A 14,808-nucleotide genomic window follows, 5' to 3' on the forward strand; every position below is an offset into this window, starting at 1 on the left:
TTTTCGCAGGTGGAGGGAGCCTGTCAGGGTAATGTTTTTTCCTGGCACTGCTGACTCCTCCGGGCCTTGATGCTATTCTAGAAACTGGAGAGCTAGCAGGACTTCTGATTTCTCACAGAATTGGAGAAGGGGACCAGCTCACTCCATGCTCCCAGTCCTCATTCTGCGCCCCCAGCTGGGCATATGGGAGGCTGTGTTCTAGGACCTGCAGGCCCCTGATGGAGCTCAGGTCTCCCAGCACAGTCTCAGAGCACAGGGGCAAGACTAAGATCCTCCCTCCCTGTCCCTAAAGCTCTGGCCTGGCTCTAGCAGTCAGGGCCTGGTGGGGAGCTGCCAGGTGCTGCCTGCTGTCCTGGGACTCAGACCTAACGCAGCCGTGGCAGAGGGGCGGGGCCGGGGGCAGCCACACCAGGATGACACTGGGGTTGGGTTCAGAGGCCCAGTGCAGCAGTCCTGGGTCCCAAGCTGCCAGGAAATGTAAACCTCCCTTGACCCTGCCCACCTCCCAGGGTGCTGGAGGGATCTGTGCGTGATTGACAAAATCCAGCCAGGTGGCCCTGGGGCTCCCACCCCACCAGGGCATGGGGGTCAGGCCGAAGCACAGCTGTAAGTGGGAGGGAGAAGGACTTTGCTTTCCTCTGAGGTCATAACTAAGGGAAATGCATTGTCTGGTTCCCAGAGGTTGCAGCTGTAAGCGGAGGTGAGCAGTGGAAAGCACAGGGCATTGATGGAGAGGGCGCACGCTCCTGAGCCACTCCCCGCCTCTGCCTGTCCTCTGAATGCTCTCTAGGGCACACATGTCAGAGGTGGAACCAGTGTGCCACTGTCCCTGCCTCCTGGAAGTCTCCCCTGAACAGCCCCTCTTCTTTGATGCCCCTCCATCAGCACAAGCATAGGTGTGCATGCATGGGTGTGTGCACACATGCACATACACACACGGGCTGCCCCAGAGAGGTTTGTGTGCCACACTGTACCCGATCTCTGTCCCCATCCCCCAGTCTGCCAGCCCTCAAGCTGCCTCTGAGCTCTCTAAGCCCACCTCCTGCACCTGCCTTCCCTGTCCTTTTGGTTTCCCATACTCCTCAAGGCATCAGAGCATGAACAACTGTCAAGGTCTGGCCTCCTCTGCGGCAGGGCTTCGGAAGGCGAGGATGCAAGCCACCTGGCTTGGCCTGAGTGCCAATCCCAGGGCAGCCATCAGGAGATCAGGGGAAAAGGGAGGGCCCCAATTCAAGCCTTGTTCTGGCTGCTGTAGTCCTGGCTGGGCAGGCCCCTGAATCCTGAAAGTCTGGAGGGAAGCTCCCAGAAGCCCTGGGGAAGGAGGTGATTGGGCAGACTGGGAAGGATGGATGATGGGCAGAACTTTTAGGTTGATGGGTGGTGGAACAAGAGGTTTTGTGACCTTTTGACCTGGTCTACCACAGCCCTGTTGCTCACTCACCTAGGAAACAGGTTCAGATTAAGATTCCTCCAGGCCAGATGCTGGGTGTGTCATGATTGGGCCTCCATCAATCCTGAGAAGGCAGGGCAATTTGCCTCTACCTGTACCCTGCATGCCGGCCTCTGAGCCAGGAGGGCCAGCCTCCCTCATCCTCCAGAAGGCCAAGAGGCAGCCAGACTCCCAGGCCTCAGGTCTAACTCCATCCCTGGAAGGCACAGAAAAACCCAACGGCCACTCCTTGACCCAGGAGCCTCGCCTTGTGCTATAGGGACAGGCTGGAAGAGTTGGCCTTGGCAGAGATGTTCACATAAGTGGGGTGCTCAAAGGCTGGATTCTCGTGTTTCTGACCCTGCCTGGGCTGGACTGGGGAGGGAAGGTTTCCTTGAGGAGGCAGAGCTTGAGTAGATGGAGAGGAGGACCTTCCCAATGGGAGGATAGAGCCTGCAGGGGACCATGAGCTGGCTCATGGGCAGGTCTGGGGAGGGGTGGCTGGCTGATCCAGGGTCCCTTCTCTCTCCTCTCCCACTTCACCAGACGACAGCCCATCAACAACGGCCCCAACTCCATGCTTGCCCCCTCCCCCAGCTCCCAATGTAGCTGGTCCTTGTGGGTTTTGAGCTCTTGGGAGGCTGCCACTTAAGGCATGAGCAGGGCTGTTATTTTCAGCAAAGTGATGGGCTCTCATCCTGGGTTTCATTTATTAATTGGACTCTAATGAACCATCACTAATTGCCAATGGTGCTATACCACTACAGGTGGGCCTCGATTTAAAGGATAACTGACTCTGGAGCAAGGTGGGGGTGTAAACTGGAAGCCAGCCAACTCCCCATCCACATGGGCATGGCTCCTCCCTCTGTGGGAGTGGGGACTGCCCTGCAAATAAGAAATGGCAATTCCTAGGAACTCTGAGATGAGCACTTTGGCAAAAGGGTGACAGACTCTTGAAAAATCACATGGAGACAGAGGCAGCCCCTCCTCTCCAGCTCTGCTAGGCCAGCCCCTGGTCCAGACTCCTGGGACTCAGCTCCTCAGTACTGCCCTGGAAGCGGCTCTTGGGCTGGGAAGAGGGTTCAGATCCCCCCAAAAGGACAGAAGAGGGGATGACTCTCAGATACATATAGATAAGGTGAAGCCATGGAGAAGTCCTTGACCCCTGGGAGAAGAGGACAGTCAGCGAAGCTGGCTGCAGAGGTTGAGTCCGAGTGGGCTACTGGTTCAGGAGGAGAAGACAATGAGGAGAGGCCCAGAGATCCTAGTTGAGCAGAGGTATTTGGTTTGCATGTAAAAACTGGATAATTTCACACAATAATCTGGATTTCTGGCTTCTCTTGAAAAATTGCAAGTGCAGACAACCCAAGCCTGCATTCCTTCAAGGCAGAAATCAGGGCAGGTGACTGGGGCTGCTCCTCTAAATGAGCCACGTGCTCTTGAGTTTGCCACAGTTGCTTCTACTCTCTATAGTATCACACACCCGGCCAACTTCAGCATTTATGAAATTGGCTTAGGCCCTGAGGTCACTAACTTTGCCGTCCTTGGTGCCACACCTTCTGACAGAAGCTTACCCTGTGTGTGTAGGGGTGGGAGATGACAGAAATAGGGAGAGCATAAGGGCAGGAGAAGCTGAACTGGAACCCAAGCCCCAGCTCCCTGCCCACTTCCCTATCACTCTTTCATAGATGCTAGACAGTGTGGCATCTGACCCTGAAGCCCACGGGGGCCAGGCAAGGGAAGAGGGAAGCCAAACAAAGCCTGGAGGGAGGACCACGCCTCCTGGCTGCTCACGATGTCTGGGGGTGAGAAGAAGCCCGGTCAGCAGCCTTGCCCATGCAATGCAAATAAGTAGACAAGACAGCCTGTGCATAATGCAATGAGGACACCAGGAAGGCCCCCGCTGGCCTCCTTACTGCCTGGAATCTCCCCATTAATACTTGCTTCTCTTGGTAAGCATTGACCTGTTGGGCTGCTCCTCCAGGATTCCTGCACCCCTAGGGGAGAGCTCATGCTTTTTGGGTCTCAATAAGTATTTCAGGCATGAGAAGACCTCAGGGGCTTTGGGTAGCAGCAGTGGGAGAACATCTGGAAAGAATCCTTGTGGTTTCACTCTGACTGGGAATCTCAGGCCAACCCTCCTTTTAACCACTGACGCCAGCTGTGTTTACGACTCTGGAATACAGGGATGTTCTCACTGAACAAAAATCCTGAGGCTCTGAGCCTCAAAGGACTGACATCATTTGGAGCAGGTGTGGGTAGATCAGGCCACGCCCTAGGCTGGGGGCCTGCAGGGGAGATAAGACCGCAGATTCCCAGGCCCTACCAGGGACCTTCTCCCCACTGCCTGCCTTTTCCCACAGGCATCCTGCAGTGGGGAGGGAGCCTCGGCCTCTGCCAGACAGGGACAGTCATCTCCATCTGCTCTACTCCCCCGGCCAGCCATGCAACCTCAGACAAGTCCCTTCCCTGCCCTGGGCCCTGGCCTCCTTGGCTATCACAAGGGGCCAATGAACTGGCCTCCCAGGGCTGCTGTTTTAGAGATGGAGGGCCTGGGAAGCGAGCTCTGAGAGAGCTCAGTGCAGGACATCGGCAATGGGGCTGCTCTCTTCCTAGTACTGTCCCACCGTCGCTGTCACTGCCGCTGTGAGTGTTATTGTTATTTTTGCTGAGCCCAACCCTCTGGCTGCTGAGACAAGCCTAGAGGTCACCTGTGAGTCATGCTGGGCCTCCACCCACTCTGCCCAATTTCCAGCCCTCTGGGGCCCTTGGCCAAGGCCCACAGCCAGAAAGCGGAAGGTGTAGGCAGCCCAGATCCCGGGAGCGGTCTTCAGACCAGCCACTGCGTCTTCTCTGGAAGTCTGGCTCAGGGCCTCAATGCTAACAGCCCCCTTTCAAGAGGAGCAACTGCTGCCTAAGGATCAAGGCAGGGATGAGTGGAAGGAAGTTTTGGGTTTTGGAATCCTGGATCTTGGCTTGAGTGACACTTCTGTGTACTAGTTCTGTGACTTTGGACAAGTCACAGAAATGCTCAGAGCCTCAGTAACCTCTGTAAAATCAGGATGATATTTTCGCTAGTTCACAGGACCAAGTGATGACTAAATTATCTGAAACACGTACACACACACAGACACACAGACACAGACATACACACACACTCCTAGCACGTTTGCTAGGTATGTGGTAGGCATTTGATAAATACAACCTTCTTTAATCTCCCTCTCTTACCAGGATCTCAGACAATTGTCTTACTTTCAATACCTTCCTCAGCCAGTCACCAGGTCAGGGGTCAGTCTGTAGCTAGGGTCAGGGCTCAGTGTGTGACTAGGGCTCAGTCTATGAGCAGAGTGAGGCCTTAGTGTGTAACTAGGGCTCAGTCTATAACCAGGGTCAGGCCTCAGTGTGTGACCAGAGTCAGTCTCATTCTGGGGTCAGGGTCAGGGCTCTCAGGCTTAGCCAAGAAAACCAAAGATCCTCTGAGTATGACTTTCTGGTCCTGATCTGTGTCCTGCCCTGCCCACCCTGGCCTGCACCTAGCCTGCCCCACGTGCACAGAGGAAGCAGACCTTCCCCTCCCAGTACTAGCTCTGTCCCTAGCTCTGGGCAGCAGGCAGTCAGAGAAGCAGCTGCCAACTGGCAGCCAAGCCATCCAGTCTTTGGCCAAGGGTTGGAACCCCACAGGCCATCTCCTGGCTGGCCCTTCCCCACACCCTGCCTGCTGGGCCACCTCCCACCTGTCAGGGCCACTACCTTCCTGGTCCCTGCTGTGCTCTGACTGGCAGGTCTCTCTGTGCCAGGCTGGGAGGCAGGTGCTGGGCACTGCTGAGGCCCCAGGGCCTTGAGCAAGGCCCAGACAAGTCAGGAGAGACCCTGGGCCTGGGCACTGGCCCAGGAGATCTGGGTGTGGAATCTGTCTTGGGCCATACAGCTGGGGCTCTTGTTGCCTGTAAAGAACTGAGACTGTTTCCCAGGCCAGAGCACATACCATCCCGGCAAGCCTGGAAGCGCATGTAAGCCAAAACTTACATCCTGGCCATGGGAGGACTGAGACTCAGAAAGGGGCAGGGACTGGCCTGAGGTCACAGAGGGAGTCAGGCACAGTGGGCCAGACTCTGGGTTTTCCTGGTCCCCTTCTGGCTTCTCTCCATGGCCCTGTGGCTTTCTTCCAATAGGTCTCACTTGCCCATCATAAGTGCTGCTAAGGGAAACCTCACCTCCATGTCATGCTTTAGACCTGTCAGCATCTCCCACTGTCCGGCTCCACCATCTCTACAGCCCTTTGAGGCAGGTTCCCAGGTGAGGTATTCAGGCAGCCAGAGGTGAAGTAACTCTCCCAAAGTCACTGAGCAAGCTAGAAACAGGGCCTGATTCATTCATTCATCTGTTTATTCATTCATTCAACAGCTATTGACAGACTCCTCCATTCCAGATCCTGTGTTGAACAGCAGGGATAGAATGGTGAGCAAAACAGACCTGGTGGTTCTCATGGAACTAACGGGGTACAGTGGGGGGAGGCACTGACAAAGAACAAGCCAATAAGCACAGAAAACACGTGAGACTGCAGCTGCAACCATGGAGAAGGATGTAGTCCCATGGAGGCACATAAGGGGGAGGATTTGGCCTGGTCTGGGAGGTCAGAGAGGGCTTCCCTGAGGAGGTGATGACTGAGCTGGCTCCAAAGAGGGGAGGGGAAGGGAGAATGTTCTCGGGGAGGGACTGTGCTAAGGCCTGGGGTGGGAGGGAACAGGGTCTGCTCAGAGAACTGAGAGATGTCCAGTGTGGCTGGAGCAAAGAGAGGCAGGTGGGTTGTCATGTTGCTGGGGAGCTAGAGGGGCTGGCAAAGTCCCGACCATGCTGGGCCTGGAATCCTCTTTACCCTGAGAGCAATGAAAAGCCGTTGGAGGGTTCAAAGAATGGGTTCCTTTAGTACTATGGTACCACATGGTACCTACCTTTGAAGGGGGTTTGAAAAAGGGCAAGATATTAGATGTACCGAGAGCAGAACAGTGCGGTAGCCTAAGGTGGTGGAGCTGGCAGAGAGAAGCAGCCAAATTCGAGACAGGAGAGAAACTGACAAGACTTGGTCATGGACTGGATGGGGGTGAAAAAATATGATTACTGACACCAGGATGGGGATGAGATCACGTGGAGAGAGAGTATAGAGAAAGAAGGGTCACCTAGGGTTGAAATCTGGGACAGGCCAACATTTAACACCAGGTAGAAGAGAAGAGGCATACACAGAAGAAAAGAGGGTAGGGCACCTTGGAAGCTGAGAAAAGAAAGGGCTGCAAGTAGCGTGAGTGGTCATGAGGAGGTAATGCCACTGAGAGACCACAGAAGATGAGATGCCCGTTGGAAGTAGGGCCAGGCATGGTGATCACTGGGGACTTTAGAGAAAGCTATGTCAGTGGAGAAATGGGTTCAGATTGGAAGCAGGTCGATGGTTCAGACAGAAAGAGGCAGAACCACCAGAGGAACCCAGTGGACCTGTTGGTCTGGGATAGTCACCATTGGAGGACACATCCTATCACTAGATTGGCTCAAGGCTGGAGACCGCACAGGGATGAAGCAGCCATGCCCCAGAACTACGAAGTTCCTGTATTTGGACCTGAATCCTCTTCAGCTCCCCACTAATGGCTTGAATGAGTGAATGGCTTTGGGATGCTCTCAGGCCCGTGCTTCATCTCCTCCACCCCCCACCACATGGGCCTGCCTGCTGGGGGTGCAGCAAACCCAGAGAGGAGGGCAGAACTAGGCAGAGACAGGAATCCCCAGGATCCCACCCCCAATCTGAGGTGAGACAAGTGGCATGGCAGAAAGCAGGAAACTAAGCCAGGAGACCGAGCTGAGGGCACCAGAAAACATGGGCAACAAAAAGATGAGAAAAAATGTTTTGAAAGAATATGAAGTTATACATGGATATTTAAAATAATACTTAATATTATTTAATATATATTAAATACATATATATTTTTTAAGCATTGAAATATTCATCATGAGAAAAACGAAAACTTGAGTGGATTTGCTTACACCTATTGTATACTTTGTTACTGGGTACTGTATTTGAAATCAGACAAACGGGGACATCCTATTCTTTCCAGGGTTTCCAGCTTCTGAGGGTCTTGGTCCTTCCTCTGGGGTTCTTGCCTGGGGCTGGGGGCTTGCACTGAAAGCCCCTTACAGGTCCTGACAGCTGGGCCTTCATCCTCAGAAGCCCGCCCTTCTGCTTTCATTTGCATCTCATTAGCACCCTCGCGGGCTGGAGGCAGCTCCGCCGCCTGGAGCCCTGGAACGCAGGCGGCAAGCTGGCCCAGGCTCTGCTCCCTGCCCCTCCCCGGGTGGAGATGGGTGCAGCGATGCGCTGCCCCCTCCTTCCCCCCACCCCACACCCCTCACCCAGGCTCGGCCCACTTGGCTCCCACTGCGCGTCCCCATGGCAACCGGGTGATGGCGCAGGTCGCGGTGCCTGCCGAGGAGCAACGCGGCCGCCGAGCTCCCCGCCCTGCCGCCCAGGCTGGATTGGTGAGAGGCAGGGCCTCAATCTCCCGAGATGATCGGCGATAATTGGTTTATGGAAATAGCTGAGGGGAGAAGGCGAGCTCCCTGCCAAGCCTGCTTTCTGCCACCTGTCCTTCTTAACGATGGAAATGCTGTTGGGGGAGGGGAAGCCGGAGGAGCCTGGTGGGTGGAAATGGAGGTTTTGAGACAAGCAAGTGTTTCACCTGTTGGTCTCCAGTACACCTCTATCCCCCTTTCACTGTGTGGGGGGTCAGGGGGTTGTTGTCACAATAACCAGGTGTTCACCTCAGTCACTCTTTGACCTCTAAGTCTGTGCTCAGGCCTATGCTGGACATACTGTCTGGGAAATGGAGGAGATGTTGGATCCGTCCTCAGGAGCCCCAGTTTGGCTGACAGAGGAGCAGCACGTAATTTTATTTATATAAACTATGTCAGACCAGTGTGGCCATTGCTGTGGGGCTCTAGGAGAGAGAGCTCAACTCTGTGGCTGCCTGAAGGAAGAAGCATCATGAGCAAGGCTTTGAAGATGGGATTTCTGTAGGTGTTGGGGAGAAGGCTGAGGCAGAAACTCTCTAAAAGGAAGTGTGGGCAAAAGCCTGTAGGCAGGCACTGAGTGCTGTTGGTATTGGTGGAGGAGGGGAGATGTAGGGTAGCTTGGGGGAGGCCCGGGCGGCTCCCAATGTGCCTCCCAAGCTAAGGGATCACGAGCTGGTGGGAGGGGTTGCTGCACAGTGCTTTATGATCCAGACTGAGCAGAGGCCCAACATCCATGGAGAAGCTCACTGGCTGGAGACTCTGTTGCCCTTGATGCCCTTCCAGGAGAAGTGAGACCCATGAAGTGGGCAGCAAAGATGGCATGGCAGACTTCACTTGGATACCAGGCTATGAGAGAAGTGTGTACCCTGACTGTAGCTGGCTGGAGGCCGGGGGGTGGAGGGGACGCAGCCTGCGTTAAAGGGCCAGAACTAGGGAAGCCCCCATGATGGCTGGAGAAGTGGTGGGGCCCAGGAGGAGGATGGCCATGAGGACCCCACCCCAGGATTGGGTGTGGTGGGATGGGGCACCCAGAGGCTGAGAGAGGCAGGCCTCAGGTCTTCGCTTTTCTTTGACTACCACTTCCCACTGAGCCCAGCCTATGCCTCTGCATCCAGGGGGCCTGCCCGCCAGGGGTCGAGTTGTGGCCAAGCCCTACCCTGCTGGCTGTAGGATCAAGGAGTGGCTCTTCCTTTCTCAGTGAGCAGCTTCCCACGCAGGAGAGAAGAAGCCAGGCCTCACATTTGCAAAGCCCACAGCCCCAGTGTGATTCACACTTGGCTTTCCCCTCTGAGTATCACAGTCTCAGTCCTGAACATTTGGGTGCTCATTTTCCAAATATCCATACCCTGGTTTCTGCTCACAGCCCCACACATCCCCTGCCCCCACTGTCAGCCAGCTACTTACACTACCACATAGGGCCATGGCTCGGAGCCATCCTTGCAGGCAGGTAGGTTGGTGGCCCCGTGGAGAGTGACCATGATGGTTTCCTTATTAGAGGGAGACAGGTGGCCAATGACAGATTCCACACTCTGAGAGGTCTTCAGGGGGTCCTCTGGGCCTTCAACAACCTGTGGAGAGAGCCAGGCCTGAGTGGTCTCTTCTGGTCTCACTTTGCTGCCCCCTATAACTCTAGCCCCTCACCGCTCCCCTCTAAGTAGCTATTTCTCTCTGTCATCCCCCAACTCAGTCTGGAACTGCAGGGGCAGTCACCTTGCACCCCATTTTCTTCCTCTCCGCCCCACACTCCACATCTCTTGCAGTGCCTCTGGCCCCTCTCCCAGTCCTGGATCCATCCCTTCCTGCAAAGTGAGATGGGCTGCCTCACCTTCCAGCCTTGGCTTTTGCAGGTACCCTTGCCTCTCATTCCTAAATCCCACCTGCTTTTGAGGTCCTAGCAGCTGGCCTTCTTTTGTCTTTCCTGTAACCTCACCCCAGTCCACCTGCCACCTCGGGTCTTTCCTGTGTACAGCACTTTACAGTTTATGAAGTTTATCCACCCATGGAGTCACTCAACCCATTAATGGAGATGAATGAAGGTGTCTTGTCCCAGATGCCTCATCCATCTTTTACCCAGAAAACACTGCGGACCAGGAAGGAGGAGAAGTGCCCGCCTGCACACGGTTCTAGGTATTTTCGCTGTAAGCATCTTTGCCCCAAGCATTTTCATGGCAAACATTTTCGCCTTATACTTAACTGATGGTAAGTCAATTGTGCCATAAAAGATAAAATAACTGGTAACAGTTTAGTTTCGTTTTCCCACTGACACAGTACTCCCATTTTTATATTCTACAAATCTTTGCTCCACATTTCCCATAGAACTTTGGAACATCTATAGATGAACAGGTGACAATATGCCAAGAACAACACCAGCTTAGGCTTTGCACAGCACAGTACCGAGCTCAGCTACAAATCCGCATCCTAGTATTTGGAAACCAGTACCTCTCTTAAGGAAGGAAGAAATTTTAGCCAAAAGGAAAAACTGCAATGGATGCCAAATGAGGAGATGAATCAACAAGCAAAAAGAAATGTATAATTCTGTGTACGAAAAACTTCAAAGACAAGTGCTTAGGGACAATCCACAAAATAAAATGTGATTTGTGCAGTATTGCCATGAATTTACACACATTTTAAATGTATTCAAATATTTTGTACTTTGCAATACAATCTTTTTAATTCTGTTATTCATTTTTCATCATCTCCTTTTTAATGTCCCTCTTTCGTTTTTCATTATTTTTATCTTTTATGGCAAAATTGCCTTACAGCCAGTTAGTTATGTGGTGAAAATGTTCGAGGTAAAAATGCTTACGGCAGAAGTACCAGACACGCCTGCACACAGGTGCCTGAGGCTGGCTGCCCCAAGCGAAGACATGGGCAGCTCAACAGCTTGTGGATTCCCGGCCCAAAGGACCACAGTGATGAGAGCTGCTGAGAGGAGACAGAAGCTGCGGCTGGGCTGGGGCAGTCAGGGAAGGCAGCTGGGAAGAGGAGGCCTTCAAAGGTCGGGAGAACATGCGTGGGGGGAGCCAGAAGGCAAGCTGGAAATTAGAACACTGGAGCGAGGCAGCAGAGCAGGAAGGGGAGGGACTTTCCGAGGCCCAGGGCAGGCTCAGGGTGACTCTGGAGCCAGTGGGGAATCAGGGAGGCTGGCAGAGCCTGGGGTTTGTGACGAGTAAACACCATGGGGTAAGGGGGTGGGGGTGTGGACATGGGGCTGCTGTGGCTTGAGGCGGCCTGGTCTTCCCTCTGCACTGGCTGGCTGACCCTCAGTCCCAGTCCCTGGAGTTGACACAGTTGTCCCAGATTAACCCTGGCTGGGCCTCACCTCGAGGAGGTCACTCCCAGCCTTTGTCCCCCTGCTGATTAATTGGCACCGGCTGATGTGAGGAGCCACAGAAGGGCCCTACTGGGCCTGGGAGAGGAGCAATGGACCGCCTCAGGTTGGAGATGGGACCCTGAGGGGGCCTCTGGGGGCTGACCCTCTCACCTAGAAAGCTCAGCCTGTCAGACCCTGAATTCCTGGGCTGGCCCTGGGAGGGGTGGGAGGGGTCCTCAGGGAGGGAAGAGTCCATGAAGACCACCGAGAACAATGTCTTATTACACAGAGAGGAGACCGAGGTCCACAGAGAAGTGGCCCTGGGTTCTGTGTGGGCTTTGTGCTGGTGGCAGCCCCAGCAGGCTGGGTCCCCTGGCTCAGTCCTGATGAGCACTGAGTGTCAGGAGAGCTGAGTTTAAACCAGCTCTTCCCCCACCACAGTCTGGAAACCACCCTGCTTCCTGTGTGCGGGCCTAGGTTCCCCACACACTGTCTGCTTCCACCCTGAGCCTGGGGCTCCCCGGCACAGTGGCTCCCAGTAGCCTCCAGGCAGAGGGAGAGGGAAGGGCCCAAGGGCTCTCATAGCTGTTCCTGCCTGCACTCAGTTCTCACAACAGCAGCCTGGGGGGACATGAACAGGAACCCAGCCCCATCAACCGCAATCCACCAGCAGGTCCTGCCAGCCCCACCTTCAAGCTGTGCCTAGATCAGACATCTTCTCACCATCTCCACTTCCAGCACCGGCCCAAGACATGGGATTTCTGCACTCCCTTCCTAACTGCTTTCTTGTTTCCTTTCTGGCCCTCCCTCCACCCTGCCCCATCTCACAGAGCAGCCAGGGTGAGCCTTCGCAAATTTTCAATCAGACCTTATCACTCCTCTGCTCAAAACCTGCGGAAGCTCTGTCTCCATCAGAACCTCTCAATGTGTAAGCCCCTACATGCTCTGGCCCGGGAAACTGACCTCACCACGTCTGGGGCCCTCGCTCCCTCGCTCCCTCGCTCCAGCCACGCTTGTTCCAGCCACGCTGGCCTCCTAGCAGTTTCTCTGCCTTGCAGCCTTTGCACAAGCTGTCCCCTCTGCCTGGACTGTCCTTCCCTGTGGCTTGCTCCCTCTCTTCCTGCAGGTCTGACATTATCAGAAAGGCCTTCTTGGTGCAGGCTGTGGTCCTTGCCTAACAAGATGCCTTATCAGGAGGTGAGAACCACCCTCCCCAGCCCTAGAAGTGCCAGCCCCACAGAGAGACCCTCCCCCTCCTCCCCTCAGGAACCAGCAGGGCCTGTCACCATCTGCTATGGTGGTGAGAGTTACCCCTCCTCGTTGCCCCTATTTCCTGGCCAGGCCAGGGAGGAGGGAGAGGGAGGTCAGTACTCAGAAGGAAGCCCTGCTAGGTGGAGGGGAAAGAGGGGGACGCAGCCACAGAGCCACCCCCTCCCCTCATAGGTCAGAGATGCTGCCTTGCCAATGTTCCACCCGTACTGCACACCCCATAACCCGCCCTACTCCCCAGCAGGTTTGGTCTCTGGGTTTAGTGGTATGGGAGCTGTACTAGCAGTCTGGGAGATGGAGAAACCCAGGTTTCAGCCCAGCTCTGCCCCCACTCTCTGTGCAACCTCTCTGAGCCTTAACTTTCCCTCCTGGTCAATGGGAAGATCTGGAATGATTTGCAATTTAGTGGTCACAATAATTGGCCTTAGCTTCCTGCAGAGAAGCCAGGAGAGGTGACTAACGTCCCTCTCACCCCTAGATTCCCAGGAGTAGCCTAAGACGGTAGCCCCAGCCTCCCTGTGGCTGAGAGGGCATAGGGCCTGTCATGAGCCCCCTAGGGCTCCAGAAGAGAGGGCCCAGCAGCACAGCCATTGCCCAAGAGCTCTCCCTGACTCCCTGGCAGCCCCGGAGCCCAACCAGGCACTGTGCAGACCAGGCCATGAGTTGTGCCCCCTCCATGTCCTCTGTGTCCTCTACGTCCTCTGTGCCTCCCACTCTGGGACAACTTTCTGGGAAATAAAGCTCGCAGGGGGTTTGGCGAGAACGGCTCGTGCTTCACTTCTGGACATGAGGCCAGCTGCCAGGCTGGTGCCTCCTGGTGAGGCCTGCAGGCATGTGACCGCTGGGCAGGCTGGGGCCAGGGAAGCCCTGGGCCAGGGCCAAGTGAGAGGCCTGGAGGGGCACAGCAGGCCAACCCTTCTGCCTTCCCTTCTTTCCTGCCTCCGTCTGGCTGGGAATCTGCAGGCCTCCTTCAGGGATGTCCCTGCATCAGGACTAACGTCCTTCCCCCTCCAACCCCCACCCTCCTGGGGCTGCATTGGAGCATTTATCAGGGAAGAGAAAATGCACATGTTGGGTTACATGTCGGGGAGTGAACTGTGGGTGATGGCAAAACCCCCTTAAGTCTCAGCTTCCACAGACTTGTCTGTAGGGGTGAGATGAGCCGGGGGGAGGGACTTCACTTCCCCTGAATGTCTCCTGTAGTCCTGGAGCAGAGCTTGGCACTTACCATTGGCTTGCTCTCTGTTAACCCCACCCAACACTTCTAGGGTGCAGAAACCTGTGGGCAATATTTCCAGGCTGGGGCTGGGCAGAGTACTGGCCCAAGACTACACCGTGGGTGGCCAGCAGGGCCGGCTGTGAGTCCTGACGCCCACCTGATCCCAAGGCCCCAACTCTCAGCTCCTATTAGTCAATACTTATATATAAAAGGGTTAATATCCCTAATACACAAAGAGCACTGCAATCTATAAACGTCACCACCATAAAGAGACATGAATGGAGGATTCACAAAAGAAGAAATACAAATACATGACATTACATACACATTTTGAACATCCGTAGAGGGATTCTACCCAGCCATTGAAAATGTTTCCAAACAGTTTTGGAAATGGTAGCTGGGCACAGTAGCTATTTGGTTTCTTTGACCTGAAATGGTAACTATAAGAGGGTGTTCCCTACTTAGCAGGTACCTGTGTGCCTTGGTCTTAGCCCTTGCAGCCACCCCTGCTGGTAAGTGGCACAGTCAAGGCATGGGCCCAACCTTGCCAGTTAGCAGAAGGTAAGGGAGCCCTTATGTTGAACTGTTTGCAGTTCATTGCCCTGAGTTTCTAGTCGGTTCCTGGCAGGGTCATGCTGCTCTGTCATAGCATCTACTATGTGCACTGTTCTGGTACTGGGGATACAGCAGTGATCAAAACAGACAAGAATCCCTGCTCTCCAGCAGTTGGAGCATCTGTGGCCCAGGGCAGGGGTCTGGGCCAGGGCTGGGAGAGCATGGGCCAGTGGGGCATCAGCACTGCCAGGGTAGCAGCCTGGGAAGCTCCTGGAAGATCTTGGAGGGTGATGGTGAGCCATCTCAGGGGGCTGGCTCTCTGAGCTTCTGTGACCCCAGAAGCAAGATGGCACAAACTCCCTTCCAGGCTGTGTATGGGGGTGCCATACCCAGACTAACCTATGTTGCTCTCCAGGCCCCAGGGAGATGAGGCAGAAACAACCAGGTAAGCACAGGAGGAGTGGATAA

General features: G+C 54.8%; 1 protein-coding gene across 1 annotated transcript in view; it reads right to left on the reverse strand.

Annotated features, from left to right (window-relative positions):
* LOC124233135 (coiled-coil domain-containing protein 33-like) overlaps positions 1-14,808 on the reverse strand; it is a 105,293-nt gene that overhangs the window by 71,452 nt on the left and 19,033 nt on the right. The window contains exon 3 of the mRNA XM_046650273.1: positions 9,389-9,536. Coding sequence (XP_046506229.1) covers positions 9,389-9,536 — 148 coding nt within the window. The remainder of the gene's footprint in view (positions 1-9,388; positions 9,537-14,808) is intronic.

This window comes from Equus quagga, unplaced genomic scaffold (genome assembly GCF_021613505.1).
Source record: "Equus quagga isolate Etosha38 unplaced genomic scaffold, UCLA_HA_Equagga_1.0 153_RagTag, whole genome shotgun sequence".
NCBI lineage: Eukaryota > Metazoa > Chordata > Mammalia > Perissodactyla > Equidae > Equus > Equus quagga.